This window comes from Copidosoma floridanum, unplaced genomic scaffold (assembly GCF_036245765.1).
Source record: "Copidosoma floridanum isolate Cflo_tuat_1 unplaced genomic scaffold, Cflo_Japanese_pri ptg000034l, whole genome shotgun sequence".
Taxonomy (NCBI): Eukaryota; Metazoa; Arthropoda; class Insecta; order Hymenoptera; family Encyrtidae; genus Copidosoma; species Copidosoma floridanum.
This window is the reverse complement of record NW_028321911.1, coordinates 2,389,266-2,413,526: the sequence shown is the minus strand read 5'-3', so window position 1 is coordinate 2,413,526 and position 24,261 is coordinate 2,389,266. Positions and strand designations below refer to the sequence as shown.

The window sequence follows — 24,261 nt, the reverse complement described above, 5'->3', positions numbered from 1 at the left end:
GATGAACCAATCTCCTTACTTTAAATCACCAAAACAACTGAGTCTGAAAAAAAAGGTGCCTTAGACACCAACTTCTTCGATGTAATGCCAGGAGACGCTGACAAAGAGCTCTACAACTAGCTTCTATGCCTCAAATGTTGTAGTTTTTCTCCCGATCAATCTAGTGCTACAATGACAGGCTAGAGAAGATCACCCTGAGATATAGAGACAGTCACGTTTGCTGGAAACTTTAGTCAAGAAAGAATTTACTTAAGAAGCTCACCAGTCCTTTTTAGGACCAGAGGACGTCGAACTATCTTGCCAACAAATGTATTGGAACTTAACGAAATTGACGAATAATTGCCCGTAGGGCTCACAAAAGTCTTAACCATGTCAAAAGTCACAAGAGAGCGAAGTGGAAGGAGAACTTGAAATTCATCTAATGTATACAATTGACGCAGAACATTTACCGAGACGGCAGCATCAAAATCGACGAATAAAGAATTCATTAAGTGAGAGATCAGCTTTCCATTATAACTCTGACAGTGATTACTTAAATCTTCCAGATTTTTCAATACGTAGACCAATATGCATTTATATTTATTTTGGTGATAAAAAATGTAGAGAGTAAGCTCCAGGGCTTTTTTGTTTTGGTAATGAAGTTGTGAGAAAAGAGAACAAAATTTTTTAAACATATATTTGATGTGACTTTGAAATCTTTACAGCTTTAAAAAATAGCCCTTTTCGTAGATTATACGGGAGAATCTGAAAATCAATGGCACTTCAGAGCAAACGATTATTTTATGGCATAAAGAACGCAAGGTACTTTTCAGCATAATTATATTTTTCTCTTTTTTCACAGTTAACTATTTGACCAAATAAACTGTATGAATTCCGAACTAACATGTTTTCAATAAGAAGATTTTTGTTCTAAAAAGTCTCTGGAAAAGATATAAGATTTTTGACTGAAAATGTTTCTCATTACATGTAAACAAACTACGGTATTTCATTAAGTGAATCTCAGATGAAGCCATGTCGGGGGAAGGGGAGTGCTAGTTTATACATACAACACAATTCATGCCATATGTATAACGTACAATTCCAGTGCATTTATGGGTCATTTCACAAAAACTGTAATATTTTGACGGCCTATTCAAGATTTTTTAAATTAAACGATAAGAACGTTCCAATCATTTTTTCCTAAATACAGAGGATCCAAACTAGTTAGAAACTTTTGAGCTTGACTCTACGGTCATTTATTACAAACCTATGTAATTTAATTGCATTTTGTTTTTAAATTGAAAAAAAAAGTTACGGTAGTATCAGACTCGTCGTCAGGTAGGGTGTTGAACACCTTAAACTTTCAGATAGTACATCGTAAAAAAATTAAAAAGTTAACGTCGAGGCTTTCATTCAAAATTTTCAAATGCTTCGCATTACGGTAATTACATTTTGGCCTGTTTTTTTGACCTGATGGCCACGCAAATAAATTTGTTGTTTTGATCTCTAAAACACATTTAGGAAAAATTTTGTGTACATAGGTTAAAAAGTGTTCTGGCTCAAAATAATTCCATCAGTCGTTTTTAATTATAGGTTATATAGAATCTTGCATTTTTTGTCAAATAACCCTTATACATTCTAACAACGAGACTGAATGCATTACATTATGTCAGCATAATAAGACACAACTCTATACTTCCAGTAGAAACGTTGTTATGCCTATGTACTCGATTATGATGAATACATGTCACTGAATGCACTGCTAAGAAAAGAGATGTTAGAAAAAGTGTTGACTGTAATAAAAATCATTACATTTTTTAGGAAAGCTGAGGCATACTCGCCATAATTTTACAATTACTATGCTACATAGTAAAACCAGATTATATTAAAATTTGTTATTATGCATAGTAGTTTTTACTTTGTTCAGAAACAATATTTATAATAGAGAAAGAGAAAAATATACATTTATATTTTTTTTTTTTTTAGTATTGTAGCTATAGATCCGTTTTAAAAATATTTTTATTTTGAAAACAAACTGCTTTGACTGGTAATTGAACCTCCTTTCTTTGACTTTTGAATCAGGCTTCATAACCACAAGACCAGGGTGTACTATTTCAGATTTAGCATCGATGTAGTACATATATTATGGGAACGTGTACTGCTTATGATACACAAAAAAGTTAAAAATCAAAGGATTTTTTGTAGGCCATGGTGTTGACTACAGATAATTAGTCAATTCAAAATTATTTGTACGTATCAATTTTTAACCTTTATAAATCATAACACATATTTGGCGTAACACTAACGTCAGTATAACATCAAATTAGAAGCTCAATAGGCGTGTGTATCTATAAACGTTGTATACAGTGACTTTTAAACACAGTAATTTTTACTATACTGAACAGCAATGCAGTGGAGTTAGAAAGTTTACTACGTCCCATAGTAAATTCTACTTTAGAATGTGGGACATTTTAAAATGATAACAATAAAATATACTACGTTGTATAGTAAAAATTATACTGTCACTATTTTTACTACGTTAGACATAGTTGTTTTTATTAAGCTGTGTAATAATTTTTGTAGGGCCACTACTTATTTATAGTTATTTAAAATATAATAAAAGTTACTACAAAAGTAATAGTTTGCATTACTAGGTGAGTATGTATCTGCTTTCTTCAAAAATATAGTAATTCTTTGTACAGTTAAAATTGTTACCTGGTATTCCAAAGGCTTGGAATACTTTATAACTACACGGTAGTTACACTTAATCAATCACTTTATTGCTATATTCTCTTGAGGGAAGGCACTTGGTGGTCCCAAATTACATACTGCGACTACTCTCTTTATGGTCCCCACGTTCTACAGCCCTGCGGCCACTGCTGTGGGGCTTTTTATGCTCTTTCCTTCCCCACTTTTCCTCCTTCCGTTTACTAATAGCTAAGGCCTATCCCACGCAGTATGTTCCATACTATACGTGACACGTCCGAGTCCGCTACGTTGTCGTCCTCGATGGCATTCTTTTCTTTACCACCTCGGAGACTATTGTTTAAGCATTGTCTGTATCGTGTTATTCGTGTTGTTAAGTATACTTATCGTTTAAAAAAAATCAATAAGGTGTTTTTATATACATCCCTGCTTCTTTTTCTTGTACAGATTTTGATTAGTTTTCCGCAAGGTTATAATTATGTTATTATATATATTGTTTGTGTTAGCGCTCTTCCCTCTTACATAATGACTTTATAAATATGGCCTTGTGGGGCTTAACTTTTATTTAAAATTATTCGAATATCATGTATCACTTTTATTTTAAGATAATATTTACTCACACGTTACTTTCTTAATTGTTTTATACACACATATTTTGTTTATTATGGTTATTACTTTTTTTTCTTACGATTTTATTTTGATTTTAAATAGTTGTTTTGGACGTTGGTATTTTTTTTTTTTTTTTTTTTTTTTGTATTACTCTTTTAATTGAATTTCACACAACATCTTTTACACAACATGATAAAAATTTTTCCTCTTTTTTATTATTATTACATATCTATTCTTCCTTATTTATGCATTTACTCAATAGTTTTCTACGTATTTATTTTTTTAAACATGAATGTATATTTTTGTCAAGGGCTTGGGATTTAAGTTAATTTCAGTCACATTTATTAATTTTGCTATACCTTTTTACAATTCTTATTACTGATCACGACATTTTTTATCATTGTGTCTTTATTTTAGTTACGTGTCCTACAAACAATACTATGCAAAATGTAAACAAAGACTTTCTACAACGTTAAAGGCAATATTTATCTTTTCTTAATTCCTTTTTCAATTTTTATATTGCCTTGTATTACCTTCACGCATTTTATTTAGTTCTCATAATACACATACATACATACATACTTCTGGTTGTGCGCTGCTCTGTCTACAGTGCGTACAGCTACAACAACTCACTGTTCACATTCCGTTATATGTAAGGAGGCTTGACGCTTGACGACCTTCATATTTAGCTGCACTTGAGCATTTGTATTATAGTGTGTAAATAAGTAGTTTGTTACTTTCTTACATACTTGAAGGTTCATGTCCTTTTATGTAACTGCTGCTTCTTTTACTTTCAGATGCACGAAGGGTAGTTATTCACTGACCGTATCCAAAATCACTATTCCGAGCTGTTAAATCTCAGCCATGCTAACCTCAATACAATCCACTACAGTCACTGTCAAACATCGAAAAAGACACTTTTCCTTTTTTTTTTCTCAATAACATTATTCATGCTTAGGCATCAAAATCTTGCATTTAACTCAGCTCAAGTATGTTGATTTATTATGATGATTTGTTACTGCTGGCTAGTGAACCTTCCTGTCACCGATCACCCTGTACACGCATGAGTATTGGTTGCAACGCTACAGGATTCACTACATTTTTGTTTCTCGTGACGTTATTTCTTCTTCTTCTTCTTTCTGCAAACATTCTAGACAAATTTAGTGTTCTCGGGGCCCTTCCGCTTTAAAAAGATACCTTGACAAAAAATGTTGTAATGAAGGTACAGAAGGTATGTAGAGTACCTGTGCTAAATCTTTACACTTAACCTACCAGGGTTAACATGTTTTGTAAATTACTTATTATAATATATTTGCACCCCTTTTACACATATGTTTGCTTTACATATATTGAATTCTTATTTTTCTATCACCAACTTCTCACAATAATTATACTAGTGTTCTCATTGCATATTACTGTAAAGTCATTATTAACGTTATTTTCTATAGTGGACCATAAAGGATGTTTTAGTAACGTGGGTGTTTAAATCCTATTTATTTTTTTTTTGTTAAATAACAACTAATAGTGCTCTCATAGATATTTTAAACAATTTTTTTTTACCAGGGACTGTCTATATTTTTTAATAGGAAGTTCATAGGCATGTTGTTGGAGTTAAAGTTACAAATTTGTTGGGTTTTGGATTTCATTGAATGTTTTTTTCACTGGTGTAAATGTTTTTGTCCCTCTGCTATGGTAGAGCTAAAATTCGCTGATAGTGGAATTTGCTGTTTCAGTAGCAGGATGCTGAATTTTTCCGGGCAACTTATGTTTTATGACTGTTGTGGATTTTTAGGAATAATACCACAAGTATATCTGCTAAGATTGTTATAACTTTGTTTATGAGACATATGGACTGTTTTACTGAGTACCGCTTTTTTTTATACAGATACGTATGTATAGGTACATACATACTTTTTATTAAGATTTATTTCAATCTCATTGTATAAAACGAATTTTTTTTTGGAAATGTCAGTAGTTGTTACTCGTTGATAACTTTTCTGGTTAGTATCATTAGTAATTGCGCAATCATAACTTTTCCTGTATGATTGCAAGTCAGACGATTGCTTAAGTTATACAATAATACATTTTTTTGCCACTGATTTTGTTGGTAGGTGAGAAATATGAGGATCTCCCAAAAAAAGTAATTCAGAATCTGTATCTTAGTGCCCAATTAATAGAAATTTCAAATTGAAACTGCATTTTTCCATAATTCAAATCAAAGTAACTTGAAAATATTTTTTTTCTTTAAGCTTGCATATTTCAGATCCTTCAAAACTACTAATTTCACAGATCTAGTGTATTTATAAATATGTTGCTGTAAAATTTTATGTTTGTACTTTGACTTTCGTTTTTTCTCATACTTTTGTTATTTTTTCCAATATGTTTTTTTCTGTTCATACAGAAACACAATAGTCTTTTTTCCATATTTTTGATGGTTTATACGTATTTTTTCTTATTGTAATATAATGTTCTTTATTGCTTCTAACAATTTATTATGAAGGGTTCTAAAATATCATAGACTCATTATCTATACCAGTAACTTATCTTCCCGAACGTTGGGTAAACAGTCATTTGTCGTACAAAAATTTTTGACTTAAATATTCTTCTCTTTCTTCTCTTCTAGTTTATAAAGATAAATAAGTCTCCACGAAAGATAAAGCTTACTTACGTCTGTTTTTGACTTATATTTGTCTATAATATTATTATCTATAAGTAAACGCCGAGGTGGGAATCAAGTTCGTCTTAGTCGGTCCTGATGCCTTTTGGTCTCTTTTACCTTTTTTCCTTTTTGTTAAGTGATGACTTGCGTAAATAAACAAATTTTTATTTTATTTTATTTTATATTATATTTATTTCCTTAATGATAAATTTTAAGACTCTTAAAAGAGTCATACTTAATAAAAGTCGTCACTTAACAAAGCTGACTGTGGACTTTATAGCTCTCGGAAGTATTAAGTGACAATAAAAGCAAGCCGCTAATTCTAAGCATGTAAAGTCAGCAAGTACCAGCCCCATAGCATATAAGACAAAGAGGTTTTGACTAAAGCTTTGCGCAAGGTGCATTTTGTCGCGTGGCATTTTAGTAAGTAGCTTCCCACCGCTCATCGAGTGTAGTCCTTAATTATTAAATCCTTAATTAGTTCAATATTTTAATCTAAGTTGTTATGATTGTTTAGTAAATTAATTTTAATTTACTGTAAAACTAAATAAAAAGAATAAGTATACCAGATAGTGCAAAATATTTTATTAGTAAAACCAAATAAAATTAATTATATCAAAAGAAGCGGTACTTAAGAATCATATAGAATGTAATCTGCAAAACGAAAAGGTACGTTCACTTGTATATTTTACATATATAACACTCTATTTTTTTTTCTTTCCCTGACATACATATAAGTAGTTGGACAGTCTGCTAGTCCAGCACCCCGTCAGGGAGTGTGAGACCGAAATCCACAAACATTCAGTTTTTACTAGATGATAAAGTTAAATAATTAAAATAAATTACTTAACAAAAAATAGTAGCAGAGTGCGATTAAGTCTCCAAAAATTTTTTGTTTATTAGATGTTCTTTTACTACTATTTTTTAGAGAAATAATAAATACCATTTAAAGAAGCATGTTAATAAATGACACGTAACACCTCATAAAGAGCATTGTGCATAGACGTATATATGCTGTGACTTTGCAGAGAATGTACACTATTTCGTTAGAAATAAAAAAAAAAGAAATCATAATACGTTGATGAATGAACGATTTAATAAATAAGAAAAGTTTACCGTTATCAAATTAAAAAGTGAAAAATAAAATACTATTGTGTATTAAATAAAACTAGAAAAAAATAAAAATTAGTAATATCTTATACTACACCTACTGATACATACCTTAACACCAGATCTGCTAGTTTAAGCGGTATATATATTCCTACCTCGAATCTGCTAGTCAATGCGATTCGTTTCCTAAGTCTTGCTTTAATAGCAGACATTCTAAATACAGGATCTGCTTCATAGAGCGATCTTTTCTTAATTACAAAAACATAATAACACAGTGAACAAATAAATTTAAAAAAAATCTACATATATATGTACATAAATGTAAAAAAAATTGAAGTACAAATAATAACAGCACATAAATTATTTAACCTGGACGGGTAAAGAGAAAAACAAAACAAGTGGGAAAAAACGTTACTTACAAAAACTATTAGCTGAGAAAATTTTTCTAGAAAAAAAATTGGATTCCGTTACTAACCAATTATAACATTACTGTAACTCTCACAAGTCGAACACTTATTTAACAGAAAACAACAAATACAAAACACAAGTGCTTGTACGCATCAGAAAAATAATTTTTACAATTTAGAAACTAACGTTCAGCAGAAATGCAATAATTTTAAAATTCAACTGAATACACGATTTGATGAATTAATTGTTTCTACGAAAAAAGAGTTTCTTTAGGAGGTTCGGTCGTTTTTGAGGAGATGTTTTTACTTGCTGAAAAAAATTAATTTTGTACTTTAACATGCTTGTAGTACACATAAATTTTATCAATGTTTTTTACCAGCCGAATCTTCGAGAAAAAAATTCCCGAAATCGCATTATTTAACATCGCTGTTATGGGTGAGAGCGATTATTCAGCCTTTGTTGCACAAATTTCGAGGCAAGAGATGTATTCATGATGAGTAAAAAGTGTTCAGTAAGTCAACCAAACTTACGAATTCTCGCGTACCTGCGGTAACGATAAACATAAAAAATTTATTGTATTTTTGTGTTTGAGCCTTCCAGATCACTCATTGTGTGTTTTTAATTTTAATTTTGTAGCCTGATGAGGCTGACGCATATTGTCAGCGAAACGTTGCGCATCAATAAATCAACGCAAGAAAATTTAAATACACTTTACTTGTATTTATTTATTTTCTTACATTTCGCCCCCAACGGATCACTGATCACTTTGAATTTCCAAATTCACCGGAGGGCACTGATATATACTAACAAATCATTAACATTGAATCACTGAAAACGAACCCTGTCATGTACTATGAACGAATCGGTATTACAAAAGTTTAAAGACTGAAAAATAGTGATATGGTTTGATATTAATAGATTGGAATACACACCTACTAAAAAATTAAATGAAATCCTTCGATATTGTATTGCTTAGTTTGGTTAACCTGAATGTACTAACTATAAAGAAATAGACCTTTTGAATTTAAAGATAATGCGATTGAAAAATCTTAAGGTAACACTATTAAATATAATAAATACTGTGGGAACCAATGCGGGAGATAACATTATTCCACCTCCCAGCATACGAACAAAAAAACTGACACCTTTCGGAATTATTGGAAGCATTGCTTAAAGACCTTTTGGCTTAGTCACACAAGACGATATCAACGTTATGAACACTAACATCAATAATTTGCATACTGATCAAACGGAATATATTAAATTGAATGAACAAAATAGACGTATTATTACAGCTGCATTCAGAGAGCTACATAATACTACGAAATGCCATGAGCATATCCTAAAACAAGTTGCTGATGTATGGACTTAAGAACAAAATTTTACTCTCGATGGATATTTGATACGTTTGTCAACTTCTCTTAGAAAAACTAAGGCTACCTAAGATCATGTAATTCGTTCCCATGAAGATTAAATTGACATCTTGCATAATCTACAAAGAAGTCAAGCACATTCGAAGTTATTTTCTCTAAATATATTTAGAACCGTAGCCCTGGGTGTAAAAAATCTAGCAGAGAATCTAGAATATTTATGCTGAAAAAAATTATATGTTATGCATCAAAAAAATAGGAACATGGTAATATTACATTGGCCACCCGTAGATCGAACCCCTTATAAACTAGTAAAAATGGACCTGCCTACATAAAACCTAAAATTTTTCTACTAGTAACAAAACAATTTTAACAGATTATGAGAGGTGATGAAAAATTGAGTCACAAAGAAGCAACTGACGATCTACGTTTATTAGCGTACAATCATTCGAGAAAATAAACAGTTTAAAAATAAGGTTATTCAGGAAGAAAATCGTTTGCGGAATGGTCACTGAAAGTTTTTTTTTTTGTCGGACTAGTAGATTATTTTCATAGTCTTATTAGATTCGGAATATCCCAAAAATTCAGGATGGTAAGCAAATCTGTTTTCATCAAAATTTTAAACTGAGCTTATGTTGATCTCAGGACAATACCTATCTATACTATATTAATAACATACATTTATACGCATACACAAGTGCTCCATGTACGTGGAAAAATAGTACATTATGATATTAATGCGCAACGAAGGCGATTGACGCATGTGTCAATCACCTAACCTCTCACACGTGTGGTGTGTACAACTTTTCGACACATCGTGCGAGGGTAACGAGATTATGAGCCATCTAATGTGGCTCTAAAGATCTTGACGTACATACGCACTCGCACAAGGGCACAGCACAAGGTCTTTATCGAGGTCTTTAGAGCCACAATAGATGGCTCATAATTTCGTTCCCCGCGCACGGCACGCCGTGTCAAAAAAAAAATTAAAGCAATTTTCATGCAAAAGCAACAATAAAGTAGGGACTAAAAAATTGTAACGATATCTCTAACTAGCGTTATATGAGTTTTAATCCATATCAGCTGAAAAAATCAAATAATTTAATGACAAACGTATTTTACCAAAATTTTTAAGAAAAATTTGCTGTATTCAGAAATATATTTATTTAGTACAAAAATTAAAATTATAATTTATCATTGAAAATCACAAAATTGAACAAAACTTAAATCATAGAAATTTATTGTCAGTTTTGACAGTATGTTTTAACTCTACTCGTTTTATTTGAGCACATTATGCAAGAAAAAAAGCAAAAGAAGTACATTTTGCTAGAATATGATAATCACTAAGTTTACAAACTGCATATTTATTGTAATACTAAGTGTGTGAAGATTTTACTTATGATTACTTTCCTTTGTGCGATTACATGCAAACCTGTGCAAAAATAATAATTTTCTACACTACGGTAAAAACGGTTACTTTTTACACAAAGTATCGAAAATCTTCTTACATTTTTTTCTATTAATTAAATTTAAGAAGTATAAAGCTAAATGATTGTAATACTTCTCGATAATTAAGATTTTCACATAATTTTAATAGTTCGAAGAGAAAATATTGATATGTTAATTATCATATCAATTGCTACAAATATATAAAGGTATCGTATGGATATTTTTAATCATGCCCTCTCAGGGCCATCCAGGTCCTTTTCAGTAAAGATATTTTTTTAATTCTTACTTTTTTTTTAAACTGCTTAAAATAGAAAGTAATCCAACTTTAATTTTTTATGTTAAGGATGTTTTCAATGGAAAAGGACATGGATGGGCCTAAGAGTGCTTGGTTAGAAACACTTGTATGGTACTTCTATCTGTTTGTGCCGATCGATATAATGATATACACATTAATATTTTCTTTAGTACCTATCATGATCATATTAATGTATTAATTAGATTTATTTCTGATTTACCACACAATATATTTATAGGCATATGAAAATGGTATTAGCAATTATAATCTTACGGCTGGGCATCTAACAGCACATTAGTTTTCAATCTAAGTCTAAAATAATACGCTGAAATTTATTGATTAGGTCTGATTTCTCAATACACACCACTCAAACTTCCTATTAAAAATATGATTCGTAAAGACTTCTTCATTTTAGATTTATATTGAAAAAATTGTCTAATTTATTCTTAGCTTACGTTACATATGTCTCTTTTATTAATTGATGCTTGCTACTACGCCTATTTAATAATTTATACTTAATATTAATCATGTTGAATACAAACCACACGTTGCATTATACCAAAGAATATTATGACTCCAAATGACTCATTTTTTGTTTTCTTGCACAGGTGAGTCCACGTCTGGGGATACATAGGGAACAGTGTGCGAGTTGCGGTCTACATGTCTTCCTCCCTGAGAAGCTTGTTGTAGCCCACAGTGCCTATCACCACAGCTGCTTCCAATGTATGCGATGTCGGTATCAGCTCACCCCTGATAACTACTATAAGACCAAGAGTGCCCAATATTGCTGTGATGCCTGTTCTGAATTCAGTGCTCGTTCAGAATTGGAGATTGATGTGAGTGAAGCTGAACTCAAGCAGGACATAGATAAAAAGGAGAACAAAATGGAAATCATGACTACAATTTCAGATCCATTGCTGGAAGCTCCACTTAGTGACGAAGAAAAAAGTGAGCAGCAAGGTGTTAAACGTTCGATAGTCAAAGAATTGTTGTCCCAGCAGTGGAGCCAGCTTGAATTTATGAGTCATCATTTAATTGGTGAAAAAGTTATTAACCACACTGTAAACAGTACCAATGATGGCATTAACACGCCTGGCAGACTTTTAGAAGAGATCATAAAATCAGATAAGTTCGAAAGCAACAAACAGAAAACTGACAGAAAGGATTTACTACTGTCGAATAATAAAGATGACAAATTTTTTGAAATAATCCAGCGTATTGACAAGAGAATTGAAGAGCTCACGGTTGATGATGATAACAAAGTTGAGCAAAAAGAAATAAATCCGGTTTTTTTCGGAAAACTAGAGCAAAACAAACAACAACAAAAAAAAAAAATGAAACAGGAGGTCCCCCAAACAATAATAGCATTCCTCGACACAAGGCCGAGATACAACTTGCTTGAAAATAGCAGGTTTAATTTTGAAAACGAATTAAAACGAGCAAACAATAAGGGAAAAAGTGACGAGGAAGGAGAAGAGATAATAAGAAGAGAAAGAAGGACCAGCTCCCACAGCAGTAATCCAGAACTTGGATCAAAGCCCAAAGTAGATGGAGACTGGTACGTGAAACCTACAGTTGTACTCAGAAGGTGGAGTAGCTTGAGACTCACTGGCGAGTATACCAAAGAGCAGCTCAAAGCCAAGCAGCGACACTTTCATTCTCTGGTTAAGAGTAAGTTATGGCTTTTTGATCAAGTGCCTGAACAGATATCTGAAAATTTTCTCAGCTTACCTAAACAACAACTGCAGCAATCAAAGAACGATTACCCAAAAGATCTTAATCCGTTTTCCAGTGACAGTGAAGATGAACTGTTACAATCTCCGTCAGAGCAAAACATTAAAAAACCACTTTCATCCAACCCATTTGGCTGCAGTGATGGAAGTGAATCACCGAAATCACTAATGTCAGAAACAATGACGACAACGATGAGAACGACAATGACATCAAAACGAGTTGCAAGCAGTAAGAGACCAGAGCAGTCAAAAAAACTTCCAATATTAAAGGCAACCAAGTACAGCTTAAATCCCTTTGGGAGTGATGGTGACTTTTTGGATAGTGACCAAGAAAATGAGCCCAAGCTGAGGAACATCTCATCTGCATCGTCATCGCTGGCTTTACCACCAATCTTTCGACCAAGAACGCTGAGGTCCATTATTCAGGCATTGTTTAAGAAATCATTAGCACTTAATTTGGAGAAAAAACCAGAGAACCATAATTATAATATTTATTTTTTAAGCATGTAGATTTTATGAAGCTGCTAACACAAAGTTTTAATTAAAATACAGTTATTTTTGTATGCCCAAATAATAATTCATGAAATGATTTATTATGTATACTTTCTATATATTGGAGGGTAACTATAAATGTCTAAACATTTTGATAATACAGTCAATCACTGACGTACTTACAGTGCCGTGTGGTAAAGAACAATAGCGTCTAGGTCCACAGTGTTATGTTTATCGTAACATTGGTAATAAATCACAAATCACTTAGTACAACTCACACAAATAAATAATTTTTTCATAATATCTACAGAGGCTTATTGAAATATGAATTTTGTCTTAACTGAGAAAAGGTTCAAGGAAATAAAAAAAATTTTTTTTTTATTTTTCTTTACAATAAAAGTAGATGTATTAAGCTGGCAGCCAGCTGTTTAAAATACTGGTACAATTTAATGAATTTTTTACGAACTGGTAGTTTGAACTTACTTCTTTTAACATGAAATGTGTTCAGTGATATTGTCTCTTTCTTTATTACTGCTACCTCAGATGATGTACAAAATTACTGCCAACTTACAAACAATTTTAACAACGTTCAGATGTATATGCTTATCCCCTGATATATCTCATTAGCTACATAGGAGTCATACCTTACAAATTTGAAATGAAGACAAATTCTTTGAAAAAGATGCATTTCAATTATTGCATAATTATTGTATTACGCAGTATCCTTATCCAAAGTCTTACGAATCATCTCTCTTTAGGTACATTAATTTTTTTTCTATCATTAACTTTGTAAAGAGAATTCAACAATATTTCTTAAGTACAAAATGTGATGATTTCATAAGGTAACAAAATCATTAGATTTTTTTTTTAAAGTCACACTATTATCACTTATGTTTATAACTTTATATATCTACAAGTTTTAGAAACAATTATCATGGCATGTTAATAATCATTCTTTTGAAATTTTTTTTTTTTTTCCTAGTTTCTTTCTTATAAGTGCAGATCAAATTAATTAATTTCTTTTCGTTGCAGGTATTCATACGCAGAGAGTTTGCAACCCAAGTCAAACCTTACGAACAGTATTATTTACTCATCTAATACATCAATAGTGAGCGCTGGTTCAACAATAACGCAAGGTGGCACATACCGCAAGAAGAAGCCAGCTCCACCTCTACCGATACGAAGCAGCACGCCAAGCCCAAGCCTTAATACTAGCAACGATAGCCCTAAGCGAGTAAGCTCTGATTTTTAGGCATGACAGCCGGTAATTCATCATACATAATGGCCTAACACTTTTCAGAGCCTGTTACCTCATCTGACGCAGAGGACAAGGAAAGCAAAAGCAGCACCCCTGCCTTCACTCTCATCCGTAGTAACTTCAACACCCTGTAAGAACAGATGGACAGAAAGTCCTCAGACCAAGCCGATTTTAAAATTTACAATCAAACCATGTAAACAACAGCAGCAGCATATCTGGGACGAAAAAAAACTGGATAAGAATAAGGTAAGCCCCAATATGCAGAGCAATTCCAGCGTAGACGGCTCTGAAAACCTGGATAAAAGCTTCAATTCCAAATGGACGCACAAAAAAGGCCCAGCTCCACCCCAGCCTATCCATCTGCACCGGAAAGTAAGCTTCCTCCTCTCACTGAAGAAAAAGCTATTCTAGATAGATTATCTTTTTGTATGTCACGTCCTGTCATCCCTAAATTCTGAAAGTTGGTATTCTGTAAAAAAAATAAACACTGTATGTTAGTCGAACAATTAGGGATGCAACTAAAACAATAGGTGAAATCGTCTAACTTGTAGAATAGTAAGTGGATTACTGTATAAAATGGTAGAAGAGAAGTTTACTATTTGTGAAAAATCGTGCACAGCTAACATGTAAAATTATGATTAAGTATGCTCTTTGTGCTTTTCATATATATATATATGAAAAATTACTTTTTTAAAACGTCTTTTCAGTTGTACTTATAAATACTTTGAATAGCTCGTAAATTTGTTCAAAAATTAGTAAATATTAGAAAATTAAATAGAATTTTATCAAAAAATTCTGAACGTAGAAAGGGTATTAAATTTTAATTTTTAGTTGTTAATCTACCACTGCTAAGTATGTATTTTTATTTAAAACCCTTAACTTTCCACTATTCACATATCAAAATATTATAATTGTTATTTAATGACACATTCATTACGTATTGAATTTTAAAGCTTACTTTCGTTATAATAGTGTACAGTTTTTATCATTAAAATTATCATTATTACTATTATGGTTATAAAAATGTAACTACATAACTCTTCGTTTGTATACCGACGTTTTTGTAAAGTTGAAAATATCAGTATACTAAAAAATCAAATTTCATTAGAACATAACCACAAGTATAATTTTTAATGTTTTTATTGTTATTTCTTTACAACCAATAGATCAGAGTTATGTTGACAAAAGACATAAAGTTAGAACTTGATCAAATCGAAATGCAACAACAGGGTCTGGAAAAACTGGGTATTCACTTAGAGCAGATTATAAGAGAGAAGTGTGAGTTAGGAGACACTAATAAAGGTAAATACGACTACCTTTACTGGTATCACTTACGCTGATTGTTTACACTACAACACAATAGTTTCTACAATTTTTTTACTCTTACGTCATACATAATTATGTCGATAAGTGAAAAAATGTTATGTAAACTGCTAAATACAAGTAAATACTTCGTATTATTACTACTATTACTGCAGCTTATTTACTTATTTAATCCTGAAATACCATGTTTATATAACAGCATTTTACCTTTCTACCTTTTCTTAGAAATTCTCGAATACCACAGTATGTATTATTTATATTTTATTGTAAATAAATACATTCGTCCTCGGTTATTCAACATTTTTTTTCTTTATTCTTTATTATTTTCTTTATTAGTGTTGGAATATAAGTAAATTTATGGTAGTTATGTAACTCTTATGCTTGTCGGTAAATTAGAAATTAATACGACTAATAGTTTACAAGCAAATGTTGATACATCAAAATCATTGTATCAAGAGGTGCATATGCGTAGATGGCGGCACTTTCAATACAAGCACTCTATATCCTCCATACATACCCTTTTTCCAATAAACTTGCGGTGCAAGTGAATGTACATCTCCTGGGTAGCTCAAGTGGTAGAGCAACTAGACTGGTCTAGTAAACAGGAGGTTGTGTATTCGATCCGCACCCAGGAAGGATATTTTTCTCATTCTTATTTATTTCTTAAGAAAATTTTCTTGAAAAAGAAATTATGTGGTTTAGTATTATGAGTCTCAAGTATATTGGATATTGAAAAAAGGGTATATATGGAAGATATAGAGTGCTTGTATTGTAAGTGCCGCCATCTATTCATATGCACCTCTTGATACAATGTTTTGGATGTATCAACATTCGCTTGTATACTATTGGTCGTATAAATTTCTAAATTTATAAAAGATATGTAAGTTGTGACATTTGTTATGCGGCGTAAGCACTGCGAGTGCAGAATGATGTGTGTGTGTGTTTTGTAGTTTCTACAGAAATGCAGATGAGATAGAAAGAACATGGCCGTTGCCGCACACGCACGCTCTCATAGAGTCTCTCTCAGTATAAAGAGAGGAGATCTTGTAAACTTAATTAATCTTCATTTCTATTCTTAAATACATTAGTTTAAGTGTTAACAAGTGTTATGTTATTGATTCACTACCTCATGGCATATTTATTTAACAATTCCAACAACATGGACGCTGGTTTTCGACATTTGAGTACAAAATACTAGAAGTTGTTAAAGTTTTAGTTAACTTTTGTAATTAGTTTTTATATCTGATCACGCCCAATTTTTTTTTTACTATGTTAGATGTTAATTTTTTATTTTTTTACTATTATTCAAGTTGCATTGTCCTATTGTAAGATTACAAAGTATACTTATATAACTTCATTAAATCAGCTGATCAAATTGGTAGCTGATAATTTAAAAAACATATCTAGACTACATACCTTAATCTAATTTGTACTAAAATCCTAAATTATTGTGTTAAGCTCATTATTTATCAACTAACTGAGTGTAGTGCAATTTTAGGACCAAAGCACAACGCACACATCAAACTTATTGTCTTACACGAACGCTCATGCCTAATTCCAGATACAAGCCTTGGGCTGGACGTCGAGGAGCTTGTTTTAGAGTTGTATTCTCTAGTAAACGAGAAGAATGAGATTTTTTGAAGGCAAGCAGAGCTGATTTTTCTGAGACGACAGCAAAGACTCGAAGAGGAGCACGCTGACGTCGAGTACCAGGGTAGGTAGGTCATAAGCCAACCAGAAGCAAGTAAAACTAACTTTCACAAGCAGGGTAAGGAGATACTCATCCAAAAGCTCCTAGAACTAGTAGGAAAGCGGAATGAAATTATCGAGTGCCTAGAAATAAATAATCTAAGAGAAGTTGAGGAGGATCGCAGTATTTAAAGAGAAATGGACCTGTTTGTGGGTAAGCCTCTTTTTCGCCAGCAATGACATAAAGTAATAGATTTTCTAATAAAAAAAAATCCATCCATTCTTATTTCTTTGGATAACTTTATCATTTCTTTTATTCATTCTCCCTTGCACCGTTATCAACAGATGTCTACCTTTCCACAAGTTTATGCCTGTAGGAACAATAACCCAGTAAAACTCTGTAAGGAGCTCTCGAAGTACTAGTCCAGAAAGCTTAACATAATTCTGATAAGTTTCTTTTTAGATTAAACCAGCTTGAAATTAAGCTTGAACATTTTCACCCACCTCGACGGATTTCTGTCGAAAAACTTCTTAATGCAAAACTAGATATAATAGCCGAATTTTATGAATAGTTGAATCCTAGACTGGGTCAACATGCTTGTAATCTGACATGGTCTTAATTTAAATTATAAAATTAATAAGATGATTACACAATTCATTAAATATTTTATTTACTTGCGAGACCTAAATTTCAGATGTGTTGGCAAGACACATGAAAGATTATAATTATTTGTAGTCAAAGAAAAGAAACAAAATGGTAGCTATGCAGTAGATAAACTAAGACGATTTTAGACCAGGTGAGCTACAATCTCCAGGCCATTACGGCTCACTTTCTCTCCGTGGCAAGTGGACCCCTCTTTTCTGGTGAAATAATCCATGGTCTTCTGCGTGCGCTACAATGTGCATTAGTCACCTGTAGCGCTGTGTGCGCCACCTACTGTGTAGCTTATGCAGGTGGTAATTGTATGCACATAAAATTTTATTTCTGTTAGCGAGTACTTTGCACGATGATGTAGGATGTACAGTGGTAGAAAAATAATTGTTAAACATTTGTTGTTTAATTTTTTTCATCGGTTTATATTAAATAAAAAACATGTACATGATTTACAAAATGATTCTGTTATGAAGCAGTAGTTATAAGATAATACTTCAAGTTATTCAAAGTAACATCACCCTCAAACGATTTGATTCTGTATTCTTCTGGCATCTGGTAATTATTATGCTTTTTTATATCCAACACCAAAGCGTTGAAATTGTAAGGTGGCTTGATTATCCAATATCTAACAGCGTTTTCTTGCTAGGAAACCACTGAAAATTCATTCGGTATAAAGTATCAATCAGCATCATAACAGCCATGAATACTAATGATGAAATCCATGATGCGTTTGATGAATATTGTTAAATTGTAAATATTAAGGTCGAAAATTGTTTTTTTTTTTTTATGTTTTCTCTATTTGATAAGGTTCTCTTCTTCACTGTTGCTGTAACTACTTGTGTCTCATTGATAAAACTGAAAAAAAAGTAAGATACAACCAGTTCACATAACTTCTCTTTATTAGAGCTAGTGGACATCTTCCCATCCACAGTGCTGCTTAAGATTGCGTAATATACCCATGAGCAATTACCTGACACAGCTTCCCTTTTCTCCAAGTGCCTTAGCCACTTTTTTGGCTATAATCAACTACTTGGATAACTCAAAAGCGCCACTTAACTTTTGAAAATAATTTTTACATTTTATTCTTGAAAGACAGTTGATATATTCTTATAGTTCTTTATTACCACTGTGAAAAAAAATGATTTAGTTAGAAAATCCTATTTTATGCATTGAACTAAGCTTTTTTGTGATTTAATCTAAAATTTATCCAATCCCTTATTGCAGAAGCGTTTCTGATATACATAAAAAGTTAATGTTAAAGGTATGGTATTAGCATGGCAAAGATTTGCAAGAGCTGAGCATTCATACGCCTTAATATTAACAACACTGAAAGAAATAAAAAGCATGAATGACTTGTTAATTTATTATACTTTTTATTGAATGCAGATTTTTGTATATATATACTAGCATGGTAGTATTTCTTCGTGGTATTTTTTTTTCAAGACCCTTGACAAAACCATTCCTGCATAAACAAGTTCATTTTTAAATGTATGACGCGCTCTTTCATAGGTAATGTTTCCAATATTCCAGCTCATACCATAAAAATATTTTTTCTAACCAACAATTTTGTTTTTTGTCCTCATGTGATAAATTTTTCTACTTGAAAAGTGGCTTCAGAACTAATGCAACTGCAAAAGAATTTTATCTCTTCCCAAGTTTAACATAGAAAATTTCTGTTAAAAAAATTTTGTACTTGTGGTCTTAAAACCCTGAATATCTGAAATATACACCATCATTAAAAATATATAAATAAATATATGTTTACCAAGAGGTGACTAATGCGGACAATCACATGTATGTAAGGGTTATTATGAGGACAAAAGTGGAATTATGCGGACGTCTGCATAATCCTACCATGTTATTGATTATATGTTAGAAGCACGTGAAGTCCGCATAAGTCACAATTCATAAACATATATAAAGATACGTATTTCAGTCAAGAAGGTGTAATTTTACTGTAAAGCACATTATTCTAAATATCCAATGAATTACCCCAACTCTCCCATACTCTTCCGTATTCCTACTATTTTTTAACATTTGTGTGTTATTATAAGATCGAAGCTGCTCAAATGGCTTATTTTAATGCAATCCATAAATAAGTAAGCTTGCAGTTTCGAGTTAACTATGGCTACTGCACAATATTTTAAAGATGCGGCACTCTGCTAATCCACACATAGCAAACATATCAACAAACTATTAATAAATATGATACTACATACATTTAACTTTAATGAGATACTAGTCTTACAGCTCTGAAAGAAAGACATTTTTTTCTTCATAAAAAAATGATTTAACTACGTCTGAAATACAAAAGTTTTAATCAGCTATAGCCTTACTGAAAACTCTTATACAGCTACGTTACAATGGCTTAGAAATAGTAGAAGCAGCAACAATATTAACTAATGAATCTGCAGTTTTTGTATCAGATGGTGATCGCAAATTTAAGCAGCGATCACAGCATTCCAAAATAAACCCGAAGTGCTTGTACTGGAAAATAGTAAAGAAATCGCATCAACTAGCAAATTTGAAAATAACCCGACAAAATACGTTCAAGCTGCAGGAGCATCCACAGCAGCAAAAATACCGTCAATAATACTTCCAGTTACCGAGAACAATGAAATATGAGGTCTCAAAGCTGTTAACAGCAAGGGTGTAGCCAGGGGGGGAGGGTGGAGTCTCGGGGGTCAAACCCCCCTCCCCCAAGCCCAAAGTAATTAGAACCCATATAACTACAAATCATATAAATATTCTTTAATATTCTCACATAACAAAATAATCAACAAAATTTTTTTTTTATATTAAAAATTTAAGATAATAAGTGATGAGGTTGTTTGGAAAATACAGTAAGAATTTCTTGTGGTTGAATGTCCGTATGTCGATGAATATTAAGGAGAGCTAGTCCATTAAGGCATTCTTCTCCCATGGTATTTCTTAGATATGTTTTAAGACGCCTTAAAGTACTGAAAGATCTTTCACTTGTTGTTGTTTTAACTGTAATAACAGCCAAAACCTTTAATAGAGTATGTACTGGGCCCCATGTATCTTTGTTACATTTCTGATAACAGTCAATAGTTTTAGTAAGTTTTCAAGTGCGAAAGGTCAAAAGTATAAAAATTGCAAATTAATATTTACCTCCAATAATAACAAAGGATTTCTTGATTCAATATTTTCATGAATTAAATAATTTTGCCATAACTGGATGCTTCCTAACAGATTACTTTCAGAACAGTCAAGAAGAGAGAAATATATATCATATAGCTTTTTGATGCTTGTTTCAATTTGACTGTTATCTTCTAAAGTATTAACAACAATTTTTTTGGATAAATATAACTACTAAGACCTAAATACTGCCAACGATAAAATTTAGGAGTTTTGTCTTACCTGTTTTCGGTTTGAATAGAACATCAAAGGATTTTAGAATATCTTCGTGCTTGATGAATCTGTCATTTAAATAAATAATAAACGTGTCTATAAACGGTATGTAGATTGTTATTTTAAAGTAATCTTCAATGCTTTTAGTTTCTATATTACTACGATGAACTTGACGCTTAACAGTTCGTGGCTTCTTTATTTTAACTTCATAGTCAGAGCAAAAATTTTGTACTTTAGTATAAATATTGTGAAAATCTGCGTCTGTCGTTTGTCTCATTTTTTCTAGTTTACTATTGGCACACTTTACTAAATTTATAGTTGTGTTTAAATTTATCTCATCATTTTGTAGTAACTTACTAAGTGGGATAACTATTTCGTGAAAGCTACTCATAGTTTGACACGAAAACTGTGGGATTAAATTTATGTATTTATATACAACAAATTCTCAGATTTTCTATATTATTAAAAAAAGTTATTTTAAACTTTACCTGAAATTCTAAAAAAAGTATAGATTTGATAAGTCTGGACGCTTTACCAGAAACTTCAGGATCATTACAAGTTTGAATTTTTTCTTCTGATTCAATTACGAACGGTTGAAGTTCAAGAAATGTTGCAACTGATTCGTGCCTTTCCACCCATCGTGTTTCGCACATCCTCTTAAGCCTTTGTGATTTGGGATTTTCGTTCCCTTGCTCCACATTAGCTGCTATGATTTCTTTTAATAAAGCAACTCGCTTAGGATAGTTTAAAAACTTACAGACTATTTTGAGAGTATCCAGAGTGTTACGTATTTGAGGAATCGAGCAAGCTGTTGAAACAACTAAATTAAATGAATGCGCTGCACAATGTACGTATAAGGCCATAGGACATACTTCCTTAATATGAGCATGAACTCCGTTTAAACTAGAGCTCATAGCTGTAGCTCCGTCATAACCTTGTCCAACAACAAGCTTCAAATCAACTTCCTTATCTCTGAGACTGGTAAGTGTAGCTTCAACTAAAAATTTTCCTGTGCAACTTTTTACAGGTACAAAAGTTAAAAAATCTTCTCTTATTCGCACTTGATTTGACTGAATATCTAAATATCGTATGGCTATTGACAATTGCTTGATTCTAAATACATCAGCGGTTTCTTCCGCTAAAATAGTGCAGGCTTCTGATGAATTTATAGCGTCTATAATATTTTTTGTTACAATTTTTTCTGCACTTCAATTAACTTATTTTGAATTTGAGGACTTATGTATCTGGCATTTTTTGGAGTCTTGCTCGAGCGCTCGTACCAAACGCACGCTTTCTGCATACGCCCGTTACGCATCGCTTTTACTCAGACTTGAGTTCTCTCTAAAGGGCCCTTTTTAGGGCTACCTATTCCTCTTTTCGTAAACGTGACTTAGTCGCGCCACGTTACTGTGTTTTCGCTAAATTATACACCCGCGTACTCGCCGCTCTCAGGGGTGGCCCAATTGGTTAGCCCTTCACTAGGGCACAGCCAAAAAATGAGCACTGTGAATAATCCACAATTTCAAGTCAGTGTGACTAACTCTTTCGACGCGCTGTGGGAAGAAACAGACTCATCATCTTCCGAGATGTCCGCGCTTAATGGTGAAAGTGACAGTGCTAGTACAAGTGACAATAGTGCACAGTTCCTCGCAGTGTCTGACATGAAAGTCAGTCGGCCAATGGACCAGCGATCCCTCGAGCTGAAGAGCCGAGACCACCGCGTCAACCGACACAACTCTCAGCGGGAACGCAGCCCGCTTTCCCGTGGTGATACACTGGCCAAAATCGCAGCCAAACTCGCCGAACTCTGGCAGCGAAACGAGTACCTGGAGAAGATTACGATTGAGTACTCTATCCAGCTGGAAAAATCCAACCGGAAAATTGCTAAACTTGTCCAATTCAACGAGGAGAAGGACAATATTATCGCGGCTATTTATGTTAAGTCCCCCTGCACAGCGGAAAACACCCCGGTAAAAGTTCCGGATTAAATCTCTCCGTCACCCGCAAACCGCAACCCATTAAACCTGCTAAATCCCTCCACTTCAGAAACAAAGCAGACCCCTTCCATGCCCAGCCCTAGGCCAGTAGAAAATGCCTTCACAAATTCGACCGTCAAGAAACCCGCTGCAAAGAGAAGGCGTACAAAACTAGTGACCAACGTGTCACTCTCAAATTTCGAACTCTCTGATATGGAGTTTGAAGAGTCTTGCGATTCCCAACCCCCACCAAGCTTCTCCTAAGCAGAGAAAAACGCGTTCGACGCTCACCTCAAGGACCCAGCGCACGCGAAAACGCAGAAGACTGCTAATATCCCAAAAAAAGGCCCCGCCTCCCATCATGATCTTGGACCAAAGACTCTGGCTCAAAATCAACAAAGCTCTCACCGAGGAGAAAATCCCTGTCCGCCGCGTTATTACTACATCCCAGGGTACTCGCATGTTCCCCGATGACGTAGACAGCTTCCGTCGTATCATTCACGACCTTGACAAGAAGAAGGTCGAGTTTACCAGACACTAGCTTAACGAGGACCGTAAAATGGCGGTCGTCATCCGTGGAGTTAATATTGGCTACACGGAAGCAGAAATCTTGGACATGATCCAGAACAAAGGACCCTCCGCCCGTCGCGTCTACCACATGGCAAAGGGTGACCGAACCTGGTCCTTGGTCACCGTGTACCTTGTCGCGTCGGACCCGAACTCCCGCGCCATCTACAACCTCAGGTCACTCGGGGCACTTCCGTCCGAGTGAAAGAGAAGCGTAAGTCCAACGACATCCCCCAATGCCGTCGCTGCCAGAAATTTAACCACGTGGCTTCCTACTGCCACGCTGCCTTTGTCTGTGGTTTCTGCAAAGCAAACCACGCCATCACAACCTGTCCAAAAAAGGACACCACCCAAGCTACCCCTCGCTGCGCAAACTGCACCGGTGAGCACCACGCCTTCTACCGGGGTTGCCCAGAATTCCTCACAAAGGAGCCCATGCCCTCAAAAAAGGCACTCCACGGCTCCGCCTCCTCCCCCTTTTGTGAAACCCAACCTCCGTTCAATAGCCCATGGCTCGTCCACCACCCGCCTGGGGATGTCTCACGTGAACGCGGCATCCTCTCAACAGCAGACTAGAGCACAACCCCAAACTCCTCTGCTCAACATACCCC

The 24,261-nt window shown here is 33.5% G+C and overlaps 1 protein-coding gene across 1 annotated transcript in view; it reads left to right on the top strand.

Annotated features, from left to right (window-relative positions):
- Positions 1 to 23,624, top strand: part of MICAL-like (protein) — a 602,730-nt gene extending 579,106 nt beyond the window's left edge. Inside the window, 7 exon segments of the mRNA XM_089597639.1 lie at positions 11,194 to 12,731; positions 13,843 to 14,044; positions 14,111 to 14,440; positions 15,235 to 15,370; positions 16,953 to 17,294; positions 22,560 to 23,077; positions 23,310 to 23,624. Of these exon segments, the coding sequence (XP_089453765.1) occupies positions 11,194 to 12,731; positions 13,843 to 14,044; positions 14,111 to 14,440; positions 15,235 to 15,370; positions 16,953 to 17,294; positions 22,560 to 23,077; positions 23,310 to 23,624 (3,381 nt within the window).
- Positions 23,625 to 24,261: the final 637 nt, after the last annotated feature.